General features: G+C 70.3%; 2 protein-coding genes across 22 annotated transcripts in view; one reads left to right on the top strand and one right to left on the bottom strand.

Annotated features, from left to right (window-relative positions):
- TNS1 (tensin 1) overlaps positions 1-21364 on the bottom strand; it is a 54339-nt gene extending 32975 nt beyond the window's left edge. For 5 of the 21 annotated variants that reach the window (XM_083840563.1, XM_083840566.1, XM_083840567.1 and 2 more), the window contains exons 1-2: positions 9651-10175; positions 2658-2696 (exon numbers count right to left, since the gene is read on the bottom strand). In XM_083840563.1, the coding sequence (XP_083696689.1) occupies positions 2658-2696; positions 9651-9677 (66 nt within the window). In that variant the 5' untranslated portion in view covers positions 9678-10175. Of the gene's footprint in view, positions 1-946; positions 989-2657; positions 2697-9650; positions 10180-15456; positions 15495-16348; positions 16464-19372; positions 19455-21344 lie in introns of those variants that run through there. The other 16 variants (XM_083840574.1, XM_083840577.1, XM_083840580.1 and 13 more) reach the window with 10 other exon arrangements.
- Positions 21365-22633: 1269 nt separating this feature from the next.
- RUFY4 (RUN and FYVE domain containing 4) overlaps positions 22634-27011 on the top strand; it is an 8299-nt gene continuing 3921 nt past the window's right edge. The window contains exons 1-7 of the mRNA XM_083840631.1: positions 22634-22946; positions 23546-23633; positions 24468-24989; positions 25364-25489; positions 25754-25860; positions 25980-26123; positions 26691-26712. Of these exons, the coding sequence (XP_083696757.1) occupies positions 22666-22946; positions 23546-23633; positions 24468-24989; positions 25364-25489; positions 25754-25860; positions 25980-26123; positions 26691-26712 (1290 nt within the window). The 5' untranslated portion in view covers positions 22634-22665. The remainder of the gene's footprint in view (positions 22947-23545; positions 23634-24467; positions 24990-25363; positions 25490-25753; positions 25861-25979; positions 26124-26690; positions 26713-27011) is intronic.

The raw sequence follows: 27011 nt of genomic DNA, 5'->3' as shown, positions 1-27011 counted from the left end.
GTCCCATCAAGGTCATGGTGCCCGGTGGAGCTCTGTGGGAGGCCTGGGATGGCCAACGGCCTCCCCGATGAGCTGCCTGGGGGCTCAGCACCCCTGCCCGAGCCCCTGTGGGTGCCCGTGTTACTGAGCCCTGCTAGAGGGGTGGGTGGAATTGGTGCCGCGGAGACCCTCAGGAGCAGGGACCTGGGGTCCCCATCCAAACCTGCCTCCCCCTCCTGTCACCTCTGCATGTCCCCAGGCTCTTGGCACCATCCAAAACCCACAGGTCCCACCTGCCTCCAGCCACTGGCAGGGGGACATGAGCCACAAGAAAGGAGGCAGAAAGACCTGGAAACTCCCCAGGAGAAGCAAAGCCGGCAAAGAGGGCTCCTGGCTCCCCGCTGGACTTTCCCAGCTGCAGGTTCTCTCTCTCCTGTTCATCGAGGGCTGGAGACATGACCCGAACCACCGCAGGGATGGGACAGCAGCCTCCCAGGTGAGGAAGGCTTTCATCTCCTCTTCCTCACGGCAACCACCATCCTCCGTCCCCACCGGGGCCCGCTCCATCCCAGCCCCGGTGCGCGCGGAGGCAGGCGAGCGGGGGGAAGCCGTCTGCGTTGACTTTGGCAGGGCGTTTGTCTACACTGTCTTAGCAATTTCATGTCCACAGATTAAATAACGTATCCCCAGCTCTTGGACAGGAAAGCCGGCTTTGCGGCAAAAGCCCCGGCCTCCTCTCCAGGGCCTCTCCACCGGGCTCTGCCACCGCCTCCGCTGCTCGCCCCGGGCACGTCCCTTAACCTTCGGCACGGCCCCGGGCTGGGGGGTCCCGGCAGCACTGGGAGGGCCTCAGGAGCAGGTTGAGGGGTTCTGGCAGCGGGATGGTTTGCGGCGAGAGGGCAGGCACGAGAGATCCCCAGCAATGTCTCGAGGAGGAGGCCAGCCTCCTCCGGCACGGGGCACTTACCGGGGTGTCCGCCTGCTGGGTGATGCTCTCCCCTGGGGACGGCTGCGGGCAGACAGGCAGGAGGAGGGGGGGAACGAGGGAAAGGAGACAGAGAGAGGGAGAGAACGGGAGAGAGAGGGTGAGAGACGCATGCACACACACATATAGAGTGGAGGCCGGGGTCAGAAGTTCCCCCTGGCTATTTCTGGCCCTTCCTAGGAAGCGCTCCGCAGTGCCGTTTCCTTCCCTGCCCGCGCCCCCGTGGGAAGAATGTGTCCGTTCTTCCTAAAAGCCGGGAATCCCTCGAAACCCAAGCGTGGCACTGGGGCGACGCGGAGCCCTGATGGGGTCGAGGGCGCTGCCCCCCTGCCTCACGGCGGCTTGCCCCCCCACGGGACTGCAGTCACGGATGGAGAGCATCCAGCCCCGCTGCGGCACCCACACCCCAACACCCCTTCTGCATCCCCCGGGGCCAGACCCCGCAAAAGGGATGCTTCCCACATCCCTCCTCGCCCCACAACCCACGGGGGGGCTGGGAGCGCTGCGGTGATTTGCAACAAGGCAAGCAGCCCCCAGACTCAGCCGTGCCCCCCCAAAGCAGGCGCTGGGCGTTGTAGGGCCACGATGCGACGGAGAAAACAACAGCACGAGCCCCGCACTCTGCCTGGCCGCGGGCCACCCCTCTGCACAGCTCCCTGAGATAAACGTGGTGCTGTGGGAGGAGAGGGAGGGTCCCCGGCAGGGGATGCTCAGGAAGGGGCAAGTTTGGTGAGATGTCTCCTGCGGCCTCTGGAGCTTTGAAAAGGGGCTGGGGCCAGGGGAGGGCAGTGTCCAGACCCCAAGGATAGGGGCAGGGGACAGATCCCACTGCCTGGTTGGGGTGCTTGGGGGTGGCACAGCAAAAGGACCCAGCTGGGCAGCTCATGGGGGTCTCGGTCCTGGGACCAGGGGCACAAAGCAGACCCCAGGACCGGGCTGTGCCTCCCCGCTGAGCAGGGGGCAGCGCTGCCACTTCCAGCCCTGGCAGCGGGGCAAACCCATTTCGATTTCCTCCCGAAGCCGCAGTAACGGTCCCAGCTCGAAGCCAACACGTTTTTGCCAACGATAAGTGCCTGAGGCGGTGCAGGCGGAGATCAAACCCAGGGCAGATAACCACGGCGGGGCCCTGCTCACGCGCTGCCCTTGTGAGCTGGCAGGGGGCCGTGCTGAGCATCCTCTGTGCCACGGGGTGCCCGGTCGGGGCCCCTGGGGGGCACAGGCACCCGGCACCATGCCAGGCTGCCCAAAGCCCTGCCGTGCCCGGCACAGCATGGCAAGGAGCACGGCTCCAGCCCTGCTCCCCCCACGCTGGGGGGACTGGCTGTTGGGGTGGGAAGGGTTCATGTCACCCCAGATGCCCCAGAGCCTCCATCCAGCTCCGTGCACATCCGTCTGCTCATAAACGGCCCCAGGAGGGACAAAAGAATGGGGGTGACAATAGCAAGGGACGCTAACGTGCGGCCTTGGGCGCCCGCAGCCAAAGGCACATCTGCTAGAGCCATCTCCGGGCGTGCAAGAAACCGCCCCGGCTCCAAGCTGGGAGGGGAGGCCCCCGGCTCCAGGGGACACCAGGGCCCAGGCCGGTCACGTCCCAGCCGCCTGCCCTCCTCAGGACCTGCGCCAGCCCCTCTCCCCGAAAAGCCCCAGCTCCGGGGGTCCCGGGACGGCTCCACACGGGGCACGTGGCACTTACCAGCTCATAGTTGACAGCGGGGGAGCACGGGGTGGCAGCCTGCAAGGGAACAGAGAGGGCACGAATTAATCCCCGCAGCACCCGGCACGGGAAGGAGACAGGGCACAGCATCCCCCGGGCAGGGCCAGCACCCAACAGGGAGCGATGGGGACACCAAGCCCATGGCCCTGCCACCCCAGGCAGGAGCACAGGCACCGTCCCGAGGTCACGGCTGGGCTCCTATGTGACAGGGGCGGACTTGGGGACACCCCTCGCCCTGTGCCGGTGGCCGTGCCACGCGTCCTCGGCCAGGCACGGGCAGCCCCAGCCCCAGGTGGGCACGGCGGGGCTGATGGCAGCAGCTCCAAGCTCCTGGAACAAAACCCAGCCCGGCCTCGTGAGCGCTTCTGCAGACGCCAGATGAACAGCCCAGCTATTGTTACCTTAATTACCAGCGGCAATTACTGACAATTAACCTTGGGTTTTGCGTGCGCCCCAGCGCGCTGGGAAGCAGCAGCATGCCGCGCTGGGAGAGGCAGCGCCTTGTTTGTTGGGGCCGGGAGCACGGCGAGCAGCCGCTGCAGCCCCGTGGAGGCCTGGCGATGCTGGTGGTGGCGAGAGGCTGTGACTCGGGGCACCTCGTCCCCTCTACTCCCCACATGTGTCCCCGGGAGCAGGGACCCCACTGAGCCACCCCCTGCCCCCCCGTCCCAGGCACTGATGCATCGAGGTGATGAGCTCTGACGTCCAACACCACGCAGGGGCCGGTCCCCAAGCACCATGGCATGGGGACCCCCTGCACCCCACTCTTCCTCCCTTGCCGCGGGCTGCAAAAAGCAGGTTTTGGGCAAAACCCCACTCTGAGCAGCCAGATCCTAATGGTGCCCCCTCCCTCTCCAGCCGCCGGACCGTTCCCGTCCCGCCTTCGTGTTTTGTTCGGGGGTTCCTCCTCCTCCTCCACCTCCTCCTCCTCCTCCTCCCGCTCCCTTCCCCTGCGCATTATTATTATGATTTTATTCTAATGCAGAAACGCTTCCATAAAAGGCCCCTTTCCCTGCCCCGCGGCGCTGGCCCCGCGCCAGCCTCCCTGGAATGTTCTCCGGCAGCGAGCCGCCGTGGACGGGGCCGGCACGGGGCTGCGCTGCACCCCACGCTGCGCCCCACACACACACCCCCCCCCAAAGGATGCTCACACAGGTTCCTCCACATCCCGCCCCCCCCCCAAAACCCCAGTTCCCGAGGCTGACGATGGGGGAAATGGGGGAAGCCTCTCCGCTCCCCCCGCCACGGGACACAAGGGCACTGAGGACAGGTAGGGCGCATGCCCACCCGCCCTCTGGTTTCCACACCAGGCTTTCAGGCTCCAGATGCTCCTTCGGCTGCAGAAGCTTCAGGGGGTGTCCGCAGTCGTACTTCCCTGCCCTGGTGGATTCTCTGATGACTAATATGGGGTTGTGCTCAGCCGGCACCTCTCCTCCCATTCACAGGAGGCACCGACGCCGCCTGTCTCTCTCTCATCCCAGAAAGGCAGTTTTAGGAGGATGGCAGGAGCCTAACACCATTTTAAGTTTCTGCCCCTCTCCAGCTTGGCTAAAACGAGCTCTTGGGTTCAAGGAGAAGAGAACAGACCCCAAGCCAGGCAGCACAGCCCTTCCTTCGGAAGCCGAGCTCCAGACCCAGCCGCACAGAAGCATCCCTCCTGTCCCCAAGGCACCCGAGCTGGTGGCAGCGGGGCTGCGAGCAAGGGGCTGAGCTTTCAGCCGGGCTTGGCAACAGCGAGCCCCGCTCCCGTCCTCTCATCCCCCTGCCCCTCGCTGTCTGTCCTGTCCCTGTGTCAGGGAGATGAAGGGGGACGCTGGGGACCACGCAGGTGACAGGGCCACCGCCATCCCCAGGGACCCCCACGTCCCCTGCTGCTGGGGCTGGGGGGGAAAGGTAGGGGGGTCTCGCGTGCCCCCCGGCCAGGTTTGCCTGGCCGCAGCAGACACAGCCGCCTTTCTTCTCCCCCCGCCGGTGTTTGCATTCCTGCCGCCCGGCTCCTGCCGCCGCGACCCCTCCGCCCGGCAGCCCTGCCCAGGAATGCGAGGAACGAGGCGCAGCGGGGCGGCCGCCCACCCCCAGCCCTGCGCCCCCCCAGGTCGCAGCCCTTCCTAAAGGTCCCCGCCGTGAGACCCAGCCTCTGCTCTAAGGTGAAGGCCGGGCAGCAAAACCAGCCCAGCCCGAGTTTCCAACACGGCCCGTGTGGGCTCCCTGATGCCCCGTAAAGGGTTGGGTGCAGAGCACATCCTGCGCTTGGGGAGTGCCAACGGGCTCCCCCTGCATCCAGCCACCTGCTGTCACAACATCTGCAGAAACTTCACGCCTTTGGGACACCCAGCGCTCTGCCCTGCCTGGCACAGGCACGCAGCAAACACCAGCGGTGACTCTGGGGGTCCCCCCGGGCCGGGCTGCGGGAAGCGAGGATGCTGCGCCGCCGCTCACGGGGCCGGGCAAACACTGGCCCTCGGCCCACAGCACAGCCCGCCCAGCTGCCGGTGGGTTACACAGGCCCATCGCTGACGCATATCCCTTCCTTTGGGTGGCGGTTTTTGTTTTTCCCTTCCCCAGGAGCTCTGATAAACAAGCCCAAGCCGTCTGATATCCGGGCCGGTGCTGACCCTTGCGGTGCCAGGAGCAGCGGCGGGAGCTAGCGCGCCCCGGTGCGCTCCCTGGCACGTTGGAGACACGCAGAGCAGAGCCCCGGGGCCACGGGGAGGACGGTCCCCTCCCGTGGAGCCACAAGAGCTGGGCAGAGGGTGGGAAGTGCAGTTGCCAAAGAGGACAGTGACTCAGTGGCTCAGTCACTGTTCCACGGGACACCGCTGGGGTGGCACCAGAGGATGCGTGGAGAGGAGCCGGCCCAGCTCCACGTCACCCCGGCTCCCCCCTTGCGTCCAGTGCCGTGTCACCCCGCAGGGGACCTCTGTCTCTCTAGGACAGTCACCCGAGCTTTGTGTCACCCCACGTCCCAGCTGTGCATCACCTCCCCTAAAGACAAGGCTGAGAGCGGTGGCACCGCCACCTCTGAAGGGGACCGACCCGGGGCTCAGCACCCCTCCGGTCACCTGCCCGGTCCCCGCCACGCTCCCTGCTCCCACCCCAAATCTCACACCGTGCGTTTCTCGCCGCCGCAGCTCATCTCCTGTTTATGCAACAAGTCCCCCCGCGGGAGGACGGCATGTTTCCAGCCGTGCTCCCCCCTCGGCCCAGCCCCACCCTGCCCAGGCGCGGTGCGCTGCGGGCACCCCGTTGTGCCAGGCTCGGGGCGCCTGCACCCAACCGCTTGCAGGGGGATCCTGAGAAACAGGGGGGTCAGCACCCCAGCACGGCAAGTGCTCAGCTGCTTTTCGGGTTTCTGCCCCTCAGCCGGGTCCTGCAAAGCCGCTGGCTGCGGGCAGGACGTGCCGGCAGCCCCAGGAGCGGTTTGGCCTGCAGCTGGGGGTGAGTCAGGAGCTGGGCGGACGCTGGAGCGCAGAGGTCCCGCTGCTCCCAGGCTTTCCTCCGAGCATCCCCTTCCCAGTGCCACGGCCCCACCACGTGCCCGGCCCCGAGGCACGGCAGCGCCCATGTCAGGCGCTCCCGGAGCAGGACAGAGGCCACAGGCTGGGCGTCACCGTGTCCCCGCGGCCGCGTTGCACAAGAGATGCTGGCGGTACCCGGGGAGGGAAGTGCTCTCCTCCGATCCCCAGCCCGGAGGCTCGCTGCAGCGTGAACCCCTTGCAGCACCCGCACGCCCTGGTCCTGTTTCTCCCTTGCATGCCTCCTTGTCTCAGGCCGCTAAAACCCAAGAGGAGCTGCAAGGTGGGATCAGAAACAGAAGGGATTCACACCATGCCCAGGCAAAGGGGAAGGATGAGCGCTGACCACAGCGCAGGGCGAAGGCAAGGGGACGCCGTCCCCAAGCACCCCACCACAGCCACCCCAAACCCCCGTGACCCCAGCAGCGCCCTTCCGCTGGGGACAGCGGTGACTTCCAACACCACCCGCAGTGCTCCAAGAGCCGTGGCACCGCGGTGCAGCCCGGGGACATCCCCAGCCGCCCTGCTGCAGCCGGGGGCCGCCAGCCACCCCGATGACGCGCGGGCGCCTGGTTAAGCTCACAGCGGGGACGTGCGCCCTGCACGCGTCTCCCTGCCCAGCACCACGCCGGCGGCGCAGGATCCCTCCCCTCCCACCGCCCCCTGCTATTTCCAACAAACACCTCCGAGCGCTGTCCCCGTAAACACCCTCGTGGCAACAAGTCCTCGTCCCCTGGCAGCGCGGTGGCTCAGGGCAGCGAACCCGAGGGGACCATGTAAGGGAAGGCAGCGGAGAGCTGCTGGGACGCCGCGCAGCCACCCCACGGCGCTGAGCCCAGCCGGGACGGACCCTGCCCCGGTGTCCCCAGCAGGAAGGTGGCAATAGGGTCAGGGAGGGTGGCAGCCCCAGGGGCTCCCCGGTGGCATGTCACTGGTGGGGTGGGGGGACGGAGCCGGGAAGGGGACGTGCGGGAAAGTTGCGGGGCCTCCAACTCCGGCTGGTTTTGATTGAACCAAAATAGCTGGTTTTAACCCAAATAAGGGCAGCTCCTGGCTCCGAAGGGGTTTGAGCAATTGGCCGAGGGGTTGCAGCGGCCGGACTGGGGGAAGGGGGAGAAGCTGCGTCCTTGGCCCTGCTTGGGATGAAAAAGGGCTCTTTGGGGTCAGCAGCACAGCAGAGGCACCTTGGCGTGCCCCGGAGCGGGGCCGGCCCTGCTCTGCCTCCTCCTGCGGGCGCCGGGCTCGGCACGGGGCCGGCCACGGGCAGGGACGTGCTGTGCTCCAGCACCTAAAAAGGCAACGTTTCGGCACCGTCCGGCCCGCCAGGCCAGCGCCTGCCTGGCTGAGTCCCCAGCGCCCATCCCGTGGCCGCTCTCCCAGCCTGGCCGCCACCCGTGGGCGCTGCCACCCGTGGGCGCTGCCACCCGAGGGACACCCATCACCCAGGTGCCACCTGCCCCGGCACGGGGACCCCGGACAGGAGCGGGGTCACCGTGCCCCGTGCAGGGACCCCGCTGTCCCCAGCCCCGCACCGGTTCCAGCCCCCAGGGCAGGGGGACCCCAGGGCCCTCGTCCCCCCCAGGGACCCCGACCAGCCCCGGGGATCGACTGGGACGGAGGGGGCTTCGCTGGGATTGGTCTGCGCGGGGCTCCTCGCGCGGGATTGGCCAGCGAGTGGATTCTCGTGGGGATTGGTTGGCGGGTGGATCCTCGCAGGGATTGGCCAGTGAGTGGATTCTCGTGGGGATTGGTCGGCGGGTGGATCCTCACTGGTCGGCACTTGGATCCCCACGTGGCATTGGCCGGATCACCGATACTCACATGGGATTGGCCAGAGCAGGGATCCCGGCACAGGACTGGTCGCTGAGCGGATCCCCGCGTGGGACTGGCCAGCGGGGGACGCCCACCGGTCCCGGTGGGGCTGCGATCTGTGCCAAAACGTCCTGCGCCACCTGGGGGGCTCTGCCCCGCTCCTGCAGGGGTGGCTCAGGGCTGAGGGGACACAGCTGCCACCGTTTTGGGGTGCCACGGGGACAGGGCGCACGAGGCTGGCCGTGGGGCACGGCAAAGCCAGCGGGAGGTTGGCACCGGGCGAACCCTCCGGCTCTGCTCCCCCAAACAAGCCAGGGTGCAAACAGAGCCACCAGCCCTCGGCGTTTGGGGGGAGGCCCCAGGTGAGGCTCGGGACCCCAAAAGCGTGTGGCACGGGCGAGCGCAGCCCCGAGGAGCGTGGCAGAGGGCCAGCAGCCCCACGAAGCGTCACCGCCGGCCCTGCCCTTCCTGGCACGGGGGCCAGCGGAGAGGCTGCCTTAGGGAGGCTGGGCTCCAAAGCGGAGGCTGGCAGCTCGCGTCCCCCGGGGGTGCCACCACGGGGGTGGCCACGGGCTCCAGGCGGGGTGGCGGTGACCAGGGAGGCGTGGGACGAGCAGGGGGCCGCCGGCAGCGCCGTGCCCCAGCGGGCAGCGTGGGGACAGCGCAGCCCTCCCCATGTCACCGCGCCGCAGGGACACGGGGAGCGTGCTCAGGTCCCCCCGGCACCCCAAAATGCGTCACCAAGCCTGAGGCCACCCCAGCACCCTCCAGGAGGACCCGGGGGGATGCAGCCGCTGCCACCCCCCTGCCAGCTCTGTCCCCACCGCCCACAGCCGGGGACACCCGGGGACGGACCCCGGCCCCGCTGCCCCTCGCCTTGGCTCGGCGCGGGGCCGCGCAGTTCTCTTTTTTGTTGTTTTCCCCTTAAAAACAAAACGGCTGATGCCTCGCTCGGCCGTTTCCTCTCCCAGGAACACAGCCCAAAAACATCTGCGCCGGGACCTGCCCTGGTGAATTTAACCCTCTGCGTGCCCGGGCGGCGTCTGGGGGGGGGGTGCCGGGAGGCCGCTGTGGGGTGTCCCCCCCCCCCAGGCCCCTCACCACTCATTAACCCGGGGTTTAACCATTGACGGTCCCGCAGGAGGACGGGGAGGGGGGATTAACCCCTGCGCTGCCGGGCTGTCCCAGCACACACGCAGCCCACCCCGTGTCCCCCCCCCCCGGCAAGGGGACACGGCTGCCGGGCGCGCGGTGCCTGCGTGGGGACACGTCCGTGGAGAGGGGGCAAGGGTGCCCGGGATGGACCCCCCCCCCACCCCGCTCCCAGCACAGCACGCCCTCCCTGGCCCCCTCCCCTGACGCTGCTCCCCGCAAGCACCGCGTTGCCCCCTCCGAGCCCCCCCACCACCTGCGGGACCCCCTCCGGGAACCGACCCACAGCAGCGTCCCCAAACCGGGTGTGGGGGGGGAGGCGCAGGACGGGGTCCCCCAGCCACGCAGCACCCTCGCCACACGGGTGTCACGCGTGCTCCCCCCCCCAAACCCTGAGGAGATGCCACCCCACGCAGCGTTTGTCCCCCTAATGGGGTCTTGGGGGGCGAAAGGGGGGGGGCAAGGACCCCCGTGCCGTGGCACCCGGCTGTACCTGGTTCATGACGCTCCCGAAATCCATCCGGGGTCTCGCCTGCCTACATCCGAGAGGGACGGCAGCGCAGCCTCACCTGGCCGGGGGGCGCGGGGGGCAGCCGGGGGGGGGCTGCCGGGGAGGGGGGGGCCGGGGGCAGGCGGGAGCCCAGCGTCGCCCGGGCGGGCAGGCGTGAAGGCGGACTGCAGGCAGAGCCCCCCTCCCTCCCCGGGACAAGCCCGGAGAAGGAAGGAAGGAAGGAGGGAGGGAGGAGGGAGGGGAGGGAAAGGGGGGGGGGAGAGCCGAAGGGTTTTGCTCCCCGCAGGCAGGACCCCGGCGATGGAGGGGAGCCCGGAGGGGGGGTCCCGCCAGCCCCCCCTCCTCGCCCCTCCGTACCCCCAAGGCCGCCGGCTGCCGGGGGGCCCTGGGGCGCCGGCCCCGGCCTTGGGGGAGGAGGGGGGGGTCCCGGGTGGCTTTTTCCACCGCTCCCCTCCCTCCTCTCCCTTCTCCCTCTCTTTCTTCTCCTCTTCCCTCTCTCCGGCGCGCTCCAAGTCGGACGCGCACACGCCCAGCCCCGCTCCCCTCGCCTCCCCCAAAACGCCCTTAAAGGCAACCGGGAGCCGGGTCCGGGGTGAGGGGCGCTGGCGAGGGGGGACACACCCCCAACCCCCGGCCCCCCCGAACCCCAAATCCAAATTTCGCCCCCTCAGGGCAGCCCAGCCCAGTGCCTCGCACGCCCCTGTGCCAAGGGGCCCCGGGCGGGCGGCGGGGTCGGGGCCTTATCGCCCCGCGTGACGCCGGTGGCGTCCCCGTGCCCTTGGCGGGGGGGGGTGGCAGGGGCACGGGCATGGGGCCCGGTTTGGGGCCTTTCTGTTTGCTCCCCCCCCCGGCAGGGGACAGCTCGGTCCCCCACCCTGCGTACGATGAGGTGCCCAAAAAACAGCTCTTGGGTACCCCGGTGGTGCTGGAGCCGGGGGCAGCGAAGCTTTGCCACCCTCCCTGCCCTGAAAAGCCAAAAGGATGGGGAAGCCCTGGCTGGCGGCGCCGTCCCGTGGCACGCGGAGCCCTGCCAGCCCCTCCTGGCCTGTCCCAAAACCGGAGCACACCCAACGCCCCCCTCAGCCCCAGCCCTGCCCACGGGCACCGGCAGCGGCCGTGCGAGCAAGTGGTCAGTGCCAGGACACCCGGGCGCGGAGGGGCCGCGGTGCGGGGAAGCCCCGACCGCAGCGGGGCCGGGGGCGAGCCCCCCTCGTACTGGCCCACAGAAAGGCAAACAGGCCGGGGGGGGCCGCGAGCCAGCCGCCGGGCCCGGCACTGTTGACATTTTCTCGCCCAACACCTCCCCGTTCCTGTTTGCATTTCCGTCCTCGCGCTGCGGGCCCAGCCAAAAAACTCCAGGGCTGGCTCTGCCTGGAGCCAGGGGATGGGATGGGGTGGGATGGGGTGGGATGGCAGCGGGGGGCTCGCCCTCTGCCTTCTCCCCCCGGGGCCAGCAGCGTGGGGCAGGAGCGAGCCACAGCTTTTCACGCCTGCCAGCACCGCCAGGGACGTCCTACCCGAGCATCCCGCTGATCGCATCCCCTGCGCCGCGCCGGGGCTGGTCCTCCTCAGCCCGGCACAGCCGCTGCTGGCGCCTGCACCCGGTGCTCCTGCAAAGCAGGGAGTGAGCCCCCGGCACGTGAGGAAACTGAGGCACGGAGCGGCTGCGCGGCCTCCCGGCCAGGCAGCAGGGGACGGGTGTCACTGGAGAGATTTCCACCAGCCCCCAGGAGATGGATCCCTGCAGCGAGTTCGGTCCCATCCCAGCACATCCTGCCCGACCCGACCCGCGCTCGGCACCCCCGTGCCTCAGTTTCCCCTGGGAGCTGTGGGAAGGGAGCAGGGAGAGGCAGCCGGGTCTCCGCCAAGCATCTCCCCGTGCACTGGCAGCAGCATCCGAGCAGGGCTCGGGGTGCTGGGGGCTTTCCAGCAGAGAGATGGGGCAGGGGAGCGACGAACGCCCCCAGCCCAGGAGCAGGGCACAGACCCCGGCTCGGATCCGGCACAAATCTCAGCTTCTTGGGACACGGCCCTGGGGCAGCTCCCAGGCCCTGGGAAACCCCAGCGAGGGAAGAGCCGGGGCCAGATGGGAAAGGATCAGCATCCGAGGGGGTGAGCGGAGGGCACTGACAGCTCGTCCCTGTCCCCTGCCTGCAGGAGCTGTCCCCAGGGAGGCGAGGGAGCTGTCCCTTGGGGAGGTGACGTGTCCCCTTCACAGGACACAGCCACTGAAGTCCTTAAAGTGTCTCTGAACTCAGTCCCTCGCCAGCCACCGAAAACATCCCGGAGCCAACACGGGATGGGGGGACGGGTCCAGCAGTCGGCCCAGCATCTCCGGTGGCCCCGCAGAGCCCCCCCCCCCAGCACCCCCGGGGAAACCTGGGCCTGGTGACGGACCCCCAGCTGAACCAGCTCCTCCGCATCCCAAAACAGCCATCCCGGAGTGCACCCAGCCGGGAGGAGCATCCCCACCCCAAGTGCTGGCAGAAGAAGGGGGACGTGGGGACCAGCCCTCGGGGGGGGGGGGGGAGCCTCCCCGTGCTCCCCCGTGCAGTGAGCGCGGGCGGTCTCAGCACCCGGAGGGTGCAGGATGGGCCCCAGCTCCTCCGAGCAGCACAGCCGACCCCCCCCCCCCCCAAGAGCTGAGACAGAGGCTGAATATTTTGGCGGTGACGTAAAGAAGGGGAAAAAGGAAAGAGAAAAAAAAAAAAAAAAGAAAAGAAAAAAAAAAAAAGAAAAAAAGAAGAAAACAACACAACCCGAACCCCCTCCAGGACCCGCTGCGTCAACACGAGCTGGCACAGCGGCAGGGCAGGGCTGGCCCCCCGCAGCCCCCCGTCCCGCACCCCGGCTGGGCCCGTGCCAGGGCCAAGGACACATTCCTGCCGCATTCCTCCCCCATGCTCTGTTGTGGAGACCATGGGTGTTGCTAATTATCTGTCCCGGAGGCAGGGTGGCTTTTAACGGGGCATCGGGGACGACGACGACAGGGACGGGACGGGACGCCCAGCTCACGTCCCCCCCTGCGCCGCGCGGCCAGCAGGCAGCGAGGCACGGGGCTGGGGGAAGGACAGCAGGACAGCCGTGTGCCGCAGCAGGGACACGGCTGCCCCCTCCCCGTGTCCTCCCTGCCTGGCACAGCCACAGGGTCCGGCCGTGCCCCCCCCCCCCGGCACCCATCACCCCGACGGGTCCCCGCCGCGTCCCCCCCCTCCCGCAGCCGAGGACCCCGTCCCCGTGCGAGGGCACAGGAGGTGCCGCGGGCGCCGGGAGCGATTGCTTTGGCCAGGACGCGCCTCGCTGCCCGGCCCTGGCCCTGCTCCAGCACCCGGTTTAATGATGGACAAACCTCCCCCCCCCCGACCCCATCGTGGGGGGCACTTTGGAAAACAAGCCGGGCCTGGAGTGGGGCCAGCAGGGAAGGATCCGGCCCCAAAGGGAACGAGGCGGCCGCCGATGCCTCCGTCCCATGCCACGTGCCTCAGTTTCCCCTCTTCACTGAGCCCCCCGCCCGGCCCCCACTTCCACCAGGACCCAGAGCACAGCCATGCTCACCCCGCAGAGCCCCCCCAAAGGCCGATTTGGCAGCAGCTCTCCCAGTCCCCCAGCTAAACTGGCACCAGTGGGCCGGCTTCTGCCACCGGGACAGGCGTGCTGCCCACCGCCCCCCGCAGCCCGCCACCGCTGCCTTTTCTCAGCCCCCCCCCAGGCAGCATCACGGCAAAACCCAGCCCCTGCCGGAGCCAGCGCATCCCCCGGGGCTGCAATCCGGGAGCACGCGTGGCCCCCCCCCCGCACCCAGCATCTTGGGGTCGCCCCCCAGCAGCACCATCCTGGCTGGGTGGGACACATGGGGTGGGGCCCCCACCTCTGCACCACAGCCGGGGGTGAGGATGGGACCTGCCCACGCACCCCAGGGGCTCACACGTGCCCGGTCACCACCGGGGCTGGGTTCTGTGACTCGGTTTCCCCACTTTTCAAAGGAAGCTGCAGCCCCCCCCACTTTGGGCAGAGGACCCTGGCGCAGGGAGGGATGGAGGAGGAAGGCTGGGGGGGCTCGAACGCACGCCAGTGTCCGTCCGTCCGTCCCCCTCGGACCGAGGGGGGAAGGTTTGCTAAGCAAGGAAAAATCCCCGAGCGGAGGGGCCGGGCGCGAGAAGGGCCTTACATGGGCATGGGAACGGCTTCGTGCTTCCCAGATGATGTCTGTGCGTCTGCCCCGGCCCCCCCAGTGCCGCCCACGGGCTGCGGGCACCCCGCCAGCCTCGCCTGGCACCGCTGCCCCCACGTCCACCTCGGTGCCACCAGCACGTCCGCATCCCCCTTCCCACCGTAGCCTGTCTGTTTGGGGTTTTTAGCTGGGGTTTTTCCCCCCAAACAGGGCCAGCGGTGCTGGCAGGGGGCAGCAGGAGGGCTCGGGGCAGGTCCCCTGGGGAAACCACAGGGAGGGGCCGCGAAGGCAGCGCAGCTCAGGGCAGGCTGCGGGGCCGGGAGCAGCCCAGGGAGGGGGGGTCACGAGCTCAGCAGCATCCCCAGGGCAGCAGGAGGAAGCTATGGGGTGAGCAGCACCAAGCACCTCGGGGGGGGAGCAGGTTTCCCCAATCCCCGAGCATCCTGGGGGTGCGGGGGTTAAACACGAGGGGCTTCAGGTGGACAAGAGGCCGTTTTCTCCCTGAGCTGAGCCCCCTCCCCACGCGCTCCCTCCCTGGAGACCCTACGATAACAAGCTGGCGTGAGTCAGCTGGCTGCTTGCCTGGCCAGAGGAGCCCCTCCCTGGGCGCTGGCCCAGCGGAGCTGCGGAGAAGGCCCCTGGCCCCGGCCCCACGCACGCACCCCCCACCCCAGCAGCAACCCCACGGGGGGGGGCTCCGGCCCCTGACGAGCGTGGGAAGGGTGACGGAGGCTAACCAACTGCAGCCGGCCGCGGGCTTCCCTCACGCACGGAGCCAGCACCCCGGGTGCAACGCCCTGCCGGTGCACAACCCCATATCAGACACCAGAGAATCCCCACCAGACACTTCCTCCTGCCTGCAAACGCTGGCAGATGCTCCCCACCACCGCGTGCCGTGTTGTAGGCATCCCCATACCCTGTCCCCGTGGCACCCCTTCACCAGGGCAAGCCGCCTTCCCCAGCTCAGCCCCAGGGCGCTTGGCAGAGGGTCCCTGGGGTGACGCAGGGTCCCCAGGACGTCACAGGGTCCCCAGGGTGGCACAGCCCTGTCGAGCCTCCCAGCCACCTCTGCCCTGCCCGCTGGGGGCCCGGGGGGTGCCGGCCACATCCCAAAGGTTCCCCTGCAGCCCCCGGCACCCCCAGCACGGTGCCAGGGCTACTCTGGTGCCACCCACGCCGCGGCACGCTGCGAAGCGCCACGCGTGCCCGGCCCCTGGCACGAGCAGCTCCCGGCACGGCCGCCTCGGGGCTCCGGAGCCGATCCTCTCCCTCCCTGCCCGGCCGGGCACGGGCACGGGCACGGGCACGTCCCAGCCCACGCTGCCCGCCCGGGGCGCGCCAGCCTCTTCCCGCCAGAGATGCCAGCCCCGGAGCCGGCTGGCAGCCGTCCCTCCCCGGGGGCTCGGGAATGCGCAGCCCAAAACCCAGCCCCGACGTCAGGGCAGGCACGGGCAGCGGGGCGGCACGCTGCCGCTTTGGCACTGGTGACACCGGTGCCGCCGTGACCGGGCAGCAATCGGGGGCCCGCCTAGTGGGGGTGGCCGGCATGGATCCCAGAACCCCGCTCAAGCCCCCAGACCCCCCCCCCCCCCCGGACAAAAGGGGGGCCAGCCTTACCTTGGCTTGGCACTTGGTGTGGCAGGAGAGCTTGCAGCCTGCGGGAGGGGAGAGGACGTTAGAGGGGACACGTGGGGGCAGCCCGCGGTGACCCCGCATGCAGGGCAGGACAGGGTCGCACCCACGAGGGGGCACAGACCGCACCAGCCCCCCGAGACTGTGGGTGCACCCACAGAGATGCACAAACCCTGCACACGTGTGCCCTACACGCGTGACGCATCCCCCCACGGTGACAACGTGCCGGGGGCGCGTGTGCTTGTGCGCACCCCGGTGCCCGGAGGAAAGCGGCACGGATGGAGAGCGCGTGGTGCAAACTCTGCTTGTGAGCTCTTGCACACGCACACGCGTGCACGCCCGCGCAGCTGTGCACACGCACTGCGGGTCTCCGTGCAGGATGCCCACCCACCGGTGGCTCAGCCCCACCGTGGCACAGCCAGGTGCACCCCAGCGTGCCACCCCGAGGGGACGCGAGGGTCCCCACGCAGCATGGCCCCGGCTGCACACCCCCCCCTCACCCCCCCTGCAGACCCCGTCCCCCCCGGGATCATTTCCTGCGGCGCAGGGAACACAGGAAGCCGCATTGTTCCCGCGGCCGGGAGCGCTTCCTCCCGCCGCCCCTCGCACGGGGCTCGGCGTCACCGCACACGTGCGAGGGGACACGTCACCGCGTGTCCCACCGGGCGCCCCGGCCTCGCGGGGGGGACAGCGGCCACGAGCAAAGCGAGGGGGGAGCAGGCAGCGGGGGTGCGAGCGTCCACGCACGCGTGCGTGCGCGAGGAGCTGCATGCCTGTGCACACACACGTGGGACACTGTCACGGGCACAGCAGGACAGCCTCGCACACTTGTTGCACGCTCGGCCACGCGCGCGCGTGCGAACACCTCCCCGCTCACCTCGGCAGGTGCTGCCCTGGCGCGTGATGGCCTGCCGGCAGATCCCGCACGCCTTCACCTTCTTGAAGCTCGTCATCTTGAAGGCGTGCGCCGGGGGGGCCTCCAGGTCCTGGGGCTGGGGGGACACGGGGACACGTCAGCGGGGCGGGGGGGGGGGGGGCACGGAGACCCCCGGTCCCTCGCCCTGCCTCAGCTCCCCTCCAGGCAGCGCCCGGCTGCAGCCCGACCCCCCCAGGGCACCCCCTCCCCAGTGCCTTCCCCGGGCCCCACCGGTACCGGGGGGGCTGCGACACCCCCCCCCGGGGCCGCGGGCCCTATAAATAGTCTCTGCCGCCCCCTGGCGGCGCGCACCGGGGCTGAGCACACGCGTGTGAGTGCGCACGGGGGGTGCGCGTGCATGGGGGTGCGCACGGACACGCGTGTGCACACACCGTGCAAGCGCACACCTGAATAGTGCACGCGCACAGTGTGTGAACACCCGGGGGTGTGCACACGCATGCACGCGCACGTGTGTGTGCATGTACACGGGAGGGGGGTGTGCACAAGTGTGCATTTGTTTGCCTGCGTGTCGGTGTGTGCACGCATGTGCCCGCACGTGTGCACGCACGGCGGCGTGGCTGTGGTTTCGTGAGCTCGTGCGTGCAAACACGCGTGCGGGTGTCTGCACGCCGGGGTGTGCGAGCACGTCTGACTGTACAGGCAAGGCGGCGCAGATCTGTGTGCGAGCACACGTGAATGCACACACACAAACACGAGCCCGTGTGCGAGCACGCACTACGTGTGCAAACACACCCACCCGGGGCCGAACGCGGACACCGCCCTGCTGCAAGGCGGTGCCGCGTGTGCCACCGCCTGGGTGGCGTCTGCTGGGGCGGGACACGGGGCGCACAGCTCATTTTGGGGGGGGGGGCGGCTTCCCCACGGCCACGCTGCCCGCCACAGCCCACAGGAGCCGTCAGCGCAGGCACCACAAGGGTGCACAGGGACAGCAGGGCATGGGGATGCTGGCACGGGGATGCTGGCACGGCCGCGGGCAGCCAGTGCCCACCCCGACCCCCCCCCAGCTGTCGGGAGGGGCAGGGGTCCCCCTGGCAGCGCGCCAGCCGTGCCCACCCACCCGCCGCCAGATGAAGACGTGAGAGCCCACAAATCCGCCTTTTCATGCCAAGACTAATGGGATTAAGCTGAGGCCCCGCAGCCCCCCCCCCTCGCCCTGCTCCCCCCGGGGCTAGCACGCCTCGCCGCGCTGCACAGGGCACCCAAAGCATCCGTGCTGCCCCCCCACCCCCTCCCCCGGCCCTTCCTGCCTCAGTTTCCCCAGGGTGCGCCTGGAGGCCCCAGGTCCTGTGGCTGCAGAGGCAAAAGGGCCGGGCGCACGCTTGTGAGTGCGCCCTGCGTGCACACGCGTGTGTGTGCAAATGTGGCCGTGCATCGTCCAGGGGCACGCTCACCCACAGGGCCACCCGCCAGCCCTAAGCAGCCCCTGGGCCACCCTACAAGGGAGCAGGGACACACGCGGGCGCGTGCACACGCGTGTGCGTGGGGCATCTCAGCGGCCATCCAGGCAAAACATCCCCCGGCGGTGCCCAAACCCCCCGGGTCCGTGCCCCCACTGCAGCCCCCCCCCCCTCCCCAGGGGCTCCCACACCGCAGTTGCTGGGTGACAGCGGGGCCTAACGATGCCATGAGCTCATTTGCATATGCAAAGTAGCCTCCCCGCTGCAGGGTGCCCCGGGATGAGGCCTCGCCCCCCGCTCCCAGGGATGCCCGGGGATGCCAGCCCGTCTCCCACACGCGCGCCCCCCCCCCCAGCCCCACCAGCCTGGCCCCACACAGGAGCTTGAGTCTGCTTCGTTAACGGCAATTATCCTCATTAGGGAAAGCGCAGCCCCCCCCACACTCCCACCCCACGGAGCCCCCCTGCGCTTGTCACAGTGCCAGCGCCGTCCCCGCGCCGGGGAGGTGCCCCCAGTCCCGGGAAACAATGGGATCCCAGCTCCGTGCTGGCGGGATCCGGGCACCAGCTCTGCTCCTGGGGCTGGGGGGGGACACACGGAGGGAGGGGGGGCTGAGCACCTCTGGGGCTGTCACCTTGTCACCATGGGACACCCAAATCCAGCGGATGGCGGGGAGGGGGGGGCACGGGCAGCGCTGGCCGCAGGCCCCCCAGCAGAGGGACCCAAGGAGGCTGGAAGGGGACCCAGGTGTCCTGGGCTGGATGAGGCCCCAGGGAGAGGTGCCAGATGAATCAAGCGCCGGGACGCCTGGGTTCACTGCCCAGCACTGCAGAGAGCCGCGGGGGGGGAATGCCCCCCCCCGGGGAAGCGGGACACCCGCCTTCTCCATCCCCTTCGGCTGGGGCCGCAAAGCCGAGGCGGGCGGGGGGCATTATAGGGGTGCCGTCCCGGAGCCTCGGGCACCCCGAGCGCCTCGCACCCCGCTGCGCCCCGCAGCCCAGCTGGCCCGGAATAGGGGGGGGGCGCAGAGCCCCAAGCCCCCAGCACATACCAGATCCGCCCAGTTTGACCAGTAACCGCCCCCCCCCTCCCCTCCAAGTGCCACGGCGCAGCGGAGCCTCGACCACAGGGGCAGGCTGCGCGTAATGGGGGATCGCCCCCCCCCTCCCCACACACCCCCACCCGGCCCCCCCCGGCCAGCCCGGTGTCCCCCGCATCCCACCCAGCCCCCTCCGCCTGCTCCCCCCCTGCTGCAGCAGCCCCGATCCGGTGCCCCCCGAGCCCCCGGTGCTCCCCCTGGCCCCATCCCGGGTACCCCTCCCCGTGTACCCCCCCGGGTACCCCCCCCCCGGTACCCCCACCGCCCCGTTGCGCTCCGGGGGCGCACCCGGGTGCCAGCGCAGCACTCCATCCCACTTCCCCCAAACCTCTCCCACCCCTCCACCGCGGGCCCCCCCGGCTTCCCCCTCGGCTCCCCCCCCCCTTTCACAGCCATTCCCGGTTCAACCCCCCCACACACTCCCCCCACCTCCGTGCGCCCCCCTCCCCGGTACCCCCGGCGCCGTACCCAGAGCAGGCAGGAGAGGCACAGCCCGGTCATGCTGCCCCCGGCGGCCCCGCCGCACCGCCCGCAGCCCGGCCCCGCTCGCTCCGCCCGCCCGGACCGCCCCCGGCCCCCCCCCGACCCGGGACCGAGCCCCCCCCCGGCTCCCCCCCCCCCCTTCCAGCCGGGGGACAAAGAGAGGGGGGCAGCGCGCTCCCTCGGCAGCCCCCTCGCAGCACCCACCAGCACCCTTGGGGGATGTAGGAGGGGGGGGGGCAGCCTCCCGCAGGGAGACCCCCCCCAAAAAAAAAAAAAAGGCTGCGGAGGTGGCCGGGGGGGGCCCCCTGCTTGTCCCCTGGGTGGTCCCGGGGTGGGAGACGGGGAGGGAGCAGCGCGGTGCCAAGGGCGCGCTGCGCAGAGCTGGGGGCCTCGCAGGGGGGGCGAGCGCTCGGCAGTGCTGGAGGGGGGGGGATTGGGGTCCCCTGGCCTAAGTGGGGGGGCTTGGCCGGGCGCCCCCACCCCCCCCCTTGCCTCCCCTCCTCCCCAGTCCCGTCCCGGAGGGAGGAGGCGAGCGGTGACTCCTGCAGCTCACGGGGGGGTGAGTCAGGGAGGGGGACACGGCGGGGACAGGGACAGCGGGGTGGCCGGCAGGGAGCGGGGGGGGGAGCGCCCGCCCGTGCCCCCCACCCCGCCGTCGTTACGGCCCTCCTTCATCAGCCCCGTTATTGCCGGGGACAAGAGCCCCCTTGGAAAGGGGGGGGGGGGCGTAAATCACCCTGTCCCGTTTGCTGCCCTGAGCAGCCCGGGACCCGGACAAGGGTCACGCCACGGGGACACTGCCAGATTTGGGGCTCGTTTCCCGGGGGGGGCACACTGAGCACAGGGAGCCCCCCATGGGTACCGCTGGGGCTGCCACATCCTCCCCCCCCACCCCCCCCAGCCACACGCATGCAGGACCAGCGTGGGCAGGGGCCCTCTGTGTGTCCTGTCACCCCCCCAAGGGCCACCGTGTCCCCGAGCCCCCCCAGCACAGCCACGTGCCACCCACGCCTGCTTCCAACAGCAGTGCCCCCACACTGCCCGGGGCACGCGCATTTCCCCCCCCCCCCCGTGAACACACCAGGCACACGCAGGACCAGGCGTGCCACGCGTCCTGTACGTGTCACCCATGGGCGCCCACAGGCAGCGAGCCCACCCCCGGCACGCACCCCACGCGGGGACACGGCAGGGGACAGAGGACACCCGTGACGCCCCGTCACTGCACACACGCGCGGGCGGCCGTGCCCACGCGCCCCACGAAGGGGCACGGCACCAGCCCCGCTCCCCACGGGTGCACGCGGAGGGACAGGATGGGTCCCCACGCTGGGGGGCTGGCGTCCCCCCCTGCCCCGCCCCGGGTGACAATGGGGACAGGGATGCCCCGTGCAGGGCAAACTTTTGGCACGGGGATCCCGCTCGCATGGGGCACAGGGGTCCCCCGGGCTGGGTGATTTTTGGGGACAGGGATCCCGCGCACACCGGGCACGTTATGGGCACGGGGATCTCCAGTGCTGGGGGCTTTCTAGGCACCAGGCCCCCCCCGTGGTGGACGCGGGGGTCCCCCCGTTGTGGGTGCTGTAAGGGCACGGGGACACCCCTTATCCTCGGCGCTCACTCCGTAAGGACACGGGGATCCCAGCAGATCCCTTGGCGTGAAGCACGGTGCAGCAGACCCCAGCAGATTCCCCAAGCCAGGCACTGCGTGGCACAGGGTTACAGAGTGGGGGGGGTCACAGTGCCATGCGGGGGGGGGACACAAGGAGGGACAAAGGACATGCCCGGACCCCCTGGCACATGCACGCAGGGTTTAACCCCTCGATGCCTGCAGCCAGCAGGACCAGTGCCAGGCTGCCCGCCCCCCCCCCCATCCCCATGCACCCCCAGAAGCTGCCCCAGCTCCGTGCCCCCCCCCCCGCAGCCCCCAGCCCTGCCCAGGGCACACGTGGCACCCGCTTACCTCCCTGTGGCGGCAGGCGCGCAGGGGCAGGAGGCAGGACACCAGGGATTTCCCCCAGCGAACCAAGGTGGCAAAGCACCAGCTCAGGCGGGTCATGGTGCCCCTGTCCGGGGGGGGTCACCTGGGGGGGGGGGGGGGGGGAGGACAGGGGACACTCGTTGTGGGAGGGGGGGACCAGCCAAAGCCAGCCGTGCCCCCAGGCTGCAATGGGCTCCGGTGCCCGGGAGGTGCCCGCTTGGTGCCCGGCGTTGGGCACGGGGCCGTGCGGCGATGGGCTGGGGGCTGCGCTCCCACCAGGCCCTGTCCCCCCCCCTCCGGTCCCCCAGCGTCGCCTGCGCGCTGGCAGCAGGCAGGGAGCACCGTGCCCGCCCATGTCCTGCAGTGCTTGGGTGGGAGCCAGCTCCAACACGCTCCCCCCTCCTCCTCCTCCTCCTCCTCCTCCTTCTCCTCCTCCTCCTTCTCCCCCTGCGCTCCAGGGGTCGCACCCCCCCCCCGTGCCCCTGCTGCCCCCCCCCCTGCACGCACCAGGTCCCGCTGTGGGGTGGGTGCCGGACCCTGGCAGCACCCCCCCGGCCCCCTGTCATTTAGGGGGGTGAGAGCCGGGACGCCTGGCTTTGATTTGCCCCACACACACACCCATCATGCCCCCCAGCTCTGCCTCAGTTTCCCTCTGGCACCCCCAAGCAACAAGTGGGGGGGTTCCCTGCCAGGATTCCCCCCCCCCAGCCCCCCAGCTGAGCCAGCCCCCTTCCCCAGAGCCTGAGGATGCTTCAGGGGTGACCCCCCTCCCCATGGGTGCACCCCCCCATGGGTGCCCCCCCCATAGCCTCCCTGAGCCCACACAGGGCTGTAACCCCACTGGGGGGGTCTCCTCATCGCAGGGGACCCTCGGCGTACCCTAAGCCCCCCAAATGTCGGGGGGGGGGCGTGTGGGGTGGGGAAGAGGGGTGTCCCTCACGTGCCCCATGGTGCGCAGAGGGTTGGGGGGGGGGGTAAGCAGGGCGCAGCCCCCCCCCCCCCCCCCCCAAAGCAGGGAGGTGACATCACTGCTGGCTGCTCTGTCCCCCACCCCCATTTAATTAGCAGATGGCCCCGGCCCCCCCGGCCAGGCAGCGCCAGGCCTGTGCGGGCCATTAGCGTTATTGGCTGCGCTGAGCGCGGGCCAGGCCTCGCTAATTGAATTGCACCCGCGCCAAGGGCGGGCAGGCGGCCCCCCCCACCCACCCACCCGAGCCCACCCCCCCTCCCCGACACCCCCCTCCCTCGGCTGGGGCAGGGACACAGGGACACAGCTGCCGGGTGGCACCCCCAGGGGACAGGGATGCTGGGGGGGGGGACACGTGTGCACACGCATGTGCCCCCCCCCCCCCGGCACACCAGCGTAGGGCTCGGTGGTTATAGGGCCGCCCCGCCGCAGGGTGATGCGGGGTGGTGGGGACTTGGGGGGGCACTGCCCGGTGCCGGGGGGGGCACCCCACATCCCGGCACCCTGAGGTGGGGACGGGCAGGCCCCGCTCGGCACCGCACTTCCTGCTTTCGCTTTGGTGCCGAGCGAGGCCCGGGCTGGGGGTGGCGCAGCCCCCGGCCCCCCCGGTGGCACAGGTAGGGGCAGGGGGTGATGGGGGGGGGGGCAGGATGTGGGGGGGCATCCAGCCGGGGTGTGGGATGGCAGCGGGTCCCTGGGTCCTGCACTGATAGCGAGGGGGGGGCACGGCCGGGGTGCACGAGGAGGTGCTTGCACCTCAGCTCTGGGCATTGCACGGGGCGGGGTGTGCCCTGGGGGGGGCTATGGGCCTTGCCGGGGAGGGCTGCTCCTCCTGGGGGGGTCTCTGTGCTTAGGGGATGTTCTCCCTGGGGCTGTTGTGCATGGGGGGGCTCTGTCCCTTAAGGATGTTGCTTCCCCTGTGGCTGCTCTTAGCTGGACCCGCTCCCCAAAAGCCGGGGGCGGTCCCTCAAAGCACCCCCAGATTGGGTGCCCACCCTTTGGAGGGCGTTGGGGTGCCCCCAGGCCTGGCACGGTGCTCCCCCCCCTGCAGAAGACCGTCCAGGAGGGCCTGGCTGCCCCCATAAAACCGGCACCCCCAGAGCGCAGGGAGCTGGCTGCCGGGGGGCAGAGCTGTGGGGCTCGGTGTGGGGCGCAGGGGGGGGACGGACAAGGCCACCCCCATCCCGTACACTTCCTCCTGGCCGAGGTACAAAAGGAGAAGGAGCGGGGCGCGGCGTGGGCGCGGGGGAGCAGCGAGCACCCGGCGGCACCCCAGGGCACCCCAGGGCACCCCACGGCTGCAGGTAAGGGGCAGCTCCGCCGGGGGAAACTGAGGCACGGGCAGGGCGGGCACGGAGGGACCGGACGTCCAAGGGCACCCAAGGGCGCCCAAGGGCACGGGGACAGGAGGCCAGGTGTCCGCTGTCCCCGCCAAGCCTCGTGGACAGCCACCGCCGGCGGCGACAAGCCCCCGAGGTGCCACCCCTATGGGCACCGTCCCTCGCCCTGTCCCCGGGGTGCCACCCTGTGCCCCCCGGCCCCCAGCCCCGTGCCCACACACCCCCAAACCCCGCGGCGCTCCCGTGGGCAGCGTGCTGTGCCGGGGGGGCTCTGCCAGGCAGGGGGCTCGTTTTTGGGGGCTGCATGTTGGGGGATCTCCCCTTTCCTACCCCCCCCCCCACCGGGAGCCCCCCGCGCTGTTCACGGTGCGAGCAAGGGAAGCGAGAGCAGAAGCAAAGGCAGCGCTTCCCTGCGCCAAACCCACATCCTGAATCCTGGGGGACGGGGACAGGGACAGGGACGGGGACGGGCGGGGTGGCTCGGCGCCAGCAGCACCCTGAGGAACGGGGCAGCGGCTGGGCGAGCTGGGCAGAGCCTAAGGTTTTGGCCTCTCTGGGACACGGCACATGGACAACAAGGGGGCGTGGGATGGGGCAGCACTGCCCACCCCATACCCCAGTTAATGGGGGGGGGGGGGGGCAAGGAAAGGGGTGCCTGAGCCCACCCCCCTTCTTACCTTGAGAGAAGGCAGCCCCATGGTAGAGCTGGGGGGATAAAAACCCCCGTCTGTGGGGCAGGGAGAGGCCAGGCCGGAGTTTGGTGAGCAGCACCCCTCACGGGCACCCCTGCCTTTGCAGAGCACCCCCCCGGGCTGGGGGACGGAGCCATGGCAGGGGACGGGGAGCTCAACCGCGTCATCAGGGACTGCCAGAGTAAGTGTGCCAGCGCGGCCCCCGCCAGCGTGTCCCCCCGGGCGCCCTCTCCTCCCGCCATCCCGCAGCCACCAGGTCCCCGTTGGCGCCCCGTCACAGCTCCCCACACCCTCAGCACCATCCCCACCACCGCTGCCCGCTCCGGCCCTCCCCGGCGCCCTGGGGGACCGGCGGTGCCCGGCCGGGTACCTGTGCCCCCCTCCGCGTCCCTCCCCGGGTTCCTCTTTCACCTGCGGGCAGAAATCCCCCGGGGCTTGGAGCCGGGAGCCGTGGGTTGGGCAGGGTGCCTGGGCAGGGTGCCCGGGCAGGGCGTTGCCACCTCATCCTCGGCGCCCCGCAGAGACCATCGGCGAGCTGAACCGCAGCTACCGGGAGCAGAACCTGCCGGTGACGGACGGCAGCCGGGAGCTGCACAGCCTCTGCGCCCAGCTGGAGTTCCTCCTGCAGGTACCCCCGCGCCCCGGCGCTGCGGTTTTCCCTGGGGTGAGGCCGGGGGACCCCCTGTGCCAGTGGGTGTTTTTTTGTTTTATTTTTTGGGGGGGGGGGGGGGGGGGACACTGCAGATGGCATCGTCTGCCCGTGGGCATCCCCAGCCGTGAAGGTGGGCGCCCAAACTGGGCTCGCCTGCATCCGCGCGTGGACCATTTGTGCGTGCAACAAGAGGGAAACTGAGGCACAGGGCCCGTGAGCAGGGCTGTCCGCAGCCAGGGGACGCCGGGAGGAGCCATGCAGGGTCCCCACTGGGGGAGCCGGCTGGATACCATGGGGGACAGCTTGGGGGGACACGGGGACCCCCCAAACCGAGCCCGTGTCTCTGCCAGTTTGACCTCAAGGAGAAGAAGAGCTTCTTCGGGCAGCGCAAGGACTATTGGGACTTCTTGTGCCAGGGCCTGGCGCGGCGCCGGCAGGAGCACGAGGGCGTTCGCTTCGTCACCTCGCTGGACAAGGTGGGCACGGGCCACCCGGGGGGGCTCACGGGGCACCCACGTGTGCACGCTTGTGTGTGCACACCCACTCCAGGCACGGGCACTCGTGTACTTATGCCTGATTTTCTCCCTCTCGTAACTGCCCCCGATGCTCCCTGAGCTCCCCGCTGACCCCTAAGCCCCCAGAGCTGGCCTTGGAGCCCCCCCTGCATGGGCTGGGGTTGGGGGGAGCGGGGTGGCGGGGGCTGGCGTGGCAGGGCTGGCTAATCCTCGCTCCCCCCCCAGCTGAAGACCCCCGTGGGTAGGGGCCGGGCCTTCCTGCGCTACTGCCTGGTGCACCGGCAGCTGGCAGAGTCCCTGCAGCTCTGCCTGCTCGACCCCGAGAGCCTCAGGTGAGAGCACGGGGGGGGGGGGGGGGGGGGAGCTTGTGCCGCTGGGGGGGTGACAGCAAGGGGCAGCTCCCCGCTCTGCATGGCTGCAGACGGTATGCGAGCCCGTTGTGTGGTTGCAGCGAGTGGTACTACGCCCGCAGCCCCTTCCTGAGCCCCCAGCGCCGGGCGGAGATCCTGGGCAGCCTGTACGAGCTGGACGGCGTCACCTTCCAGCTGGCCCTGCGCAGGGCTGACCTGGACACCGCCTGGCCCATGTTCTCTGAGTGAGCACGGGGACACGGCCGGGGGGGACACCCGAGGCTCACCGTCACAGGCGTCCCCTCCCTGCCCCGATCCAGGCCCCCTCCGCGCGCACAAGCCGTGCCCTCAGGCGCGCGTGCACAAGCACGCCGCGTGCCTGCACACGCGTGCCCGTGCCCATCCGCCAAAGCCTGAGCAGACGCGGGTCTGCTGCAACACGCACGGGCACCGGGACAGCCAAGACACCGGGACGCACACGTGTGTGCACACCCTTGCACGGGGACGCTCGGGGATACAGGCACGCGCCCCCCTGCTCTGCCATGCGCACAGGCGGGAGCACACCGGCGGTCCCCAACCCCCCCCCCCCGGCCGCCTTCATGGGGGTGTCGCAGTGCCACACGCTCTGTGCCACCCCGGCTGGTCCCCCGGCACCCCGTGCTACCCAGTGTCACCAGCCCATCCGTCCCCAAGCCCCGCTCAGCCCCGGTGCCCTCTCCATCAGTGCTGCGCACCGGGTGCCTACGGGAATGTGGCTCTTGGGGGGGGGGACCTGGTGGCCTCGGTGGCCCTGAGCCCCGTGTCCCCTCCAGGACACTGGTGCGCCCCAGCATGGCAAAGACGGCCCCACAGCGAAGCGATAGCAGCCCGGGGGCACACGGGTGTGCCGATGACACCTCCGCAGCCCATCGCAGCACCCCGTAGGGCACCAGCCCAAGCCGAGCCCACCCGCCTCGGCTTCCCCACGAGCGGGGGGTGAGGAGGAGGAGGAAGACGTGGAGGGGGAGGAGGACATGGAGGGGGAGGAGGACGTGGAGGGGGAGCTGGATATGGAGGAGGATGAAAAGGAAGACCACGACGATGAGAAGGAGGAGGAGGAGGAGGAGGAAAGGAGGAGGAAGAGGATGAAAATG

The sequence above is a fragment of the Anser anser genome (genome assembly GCF_964211835.1).
Source record: "Anser anser genome assembly, chromosome: 6".
Taxonomy (NCBI): domain Eukaryota; kingdom Metazoa; phylum Chordata; class Aves; order Anseriformes; family Anatidae; genus Anser; species Anser anser.
This window is presented reverse-complemented; position numbering and strand designations above follow the sequence as displayed.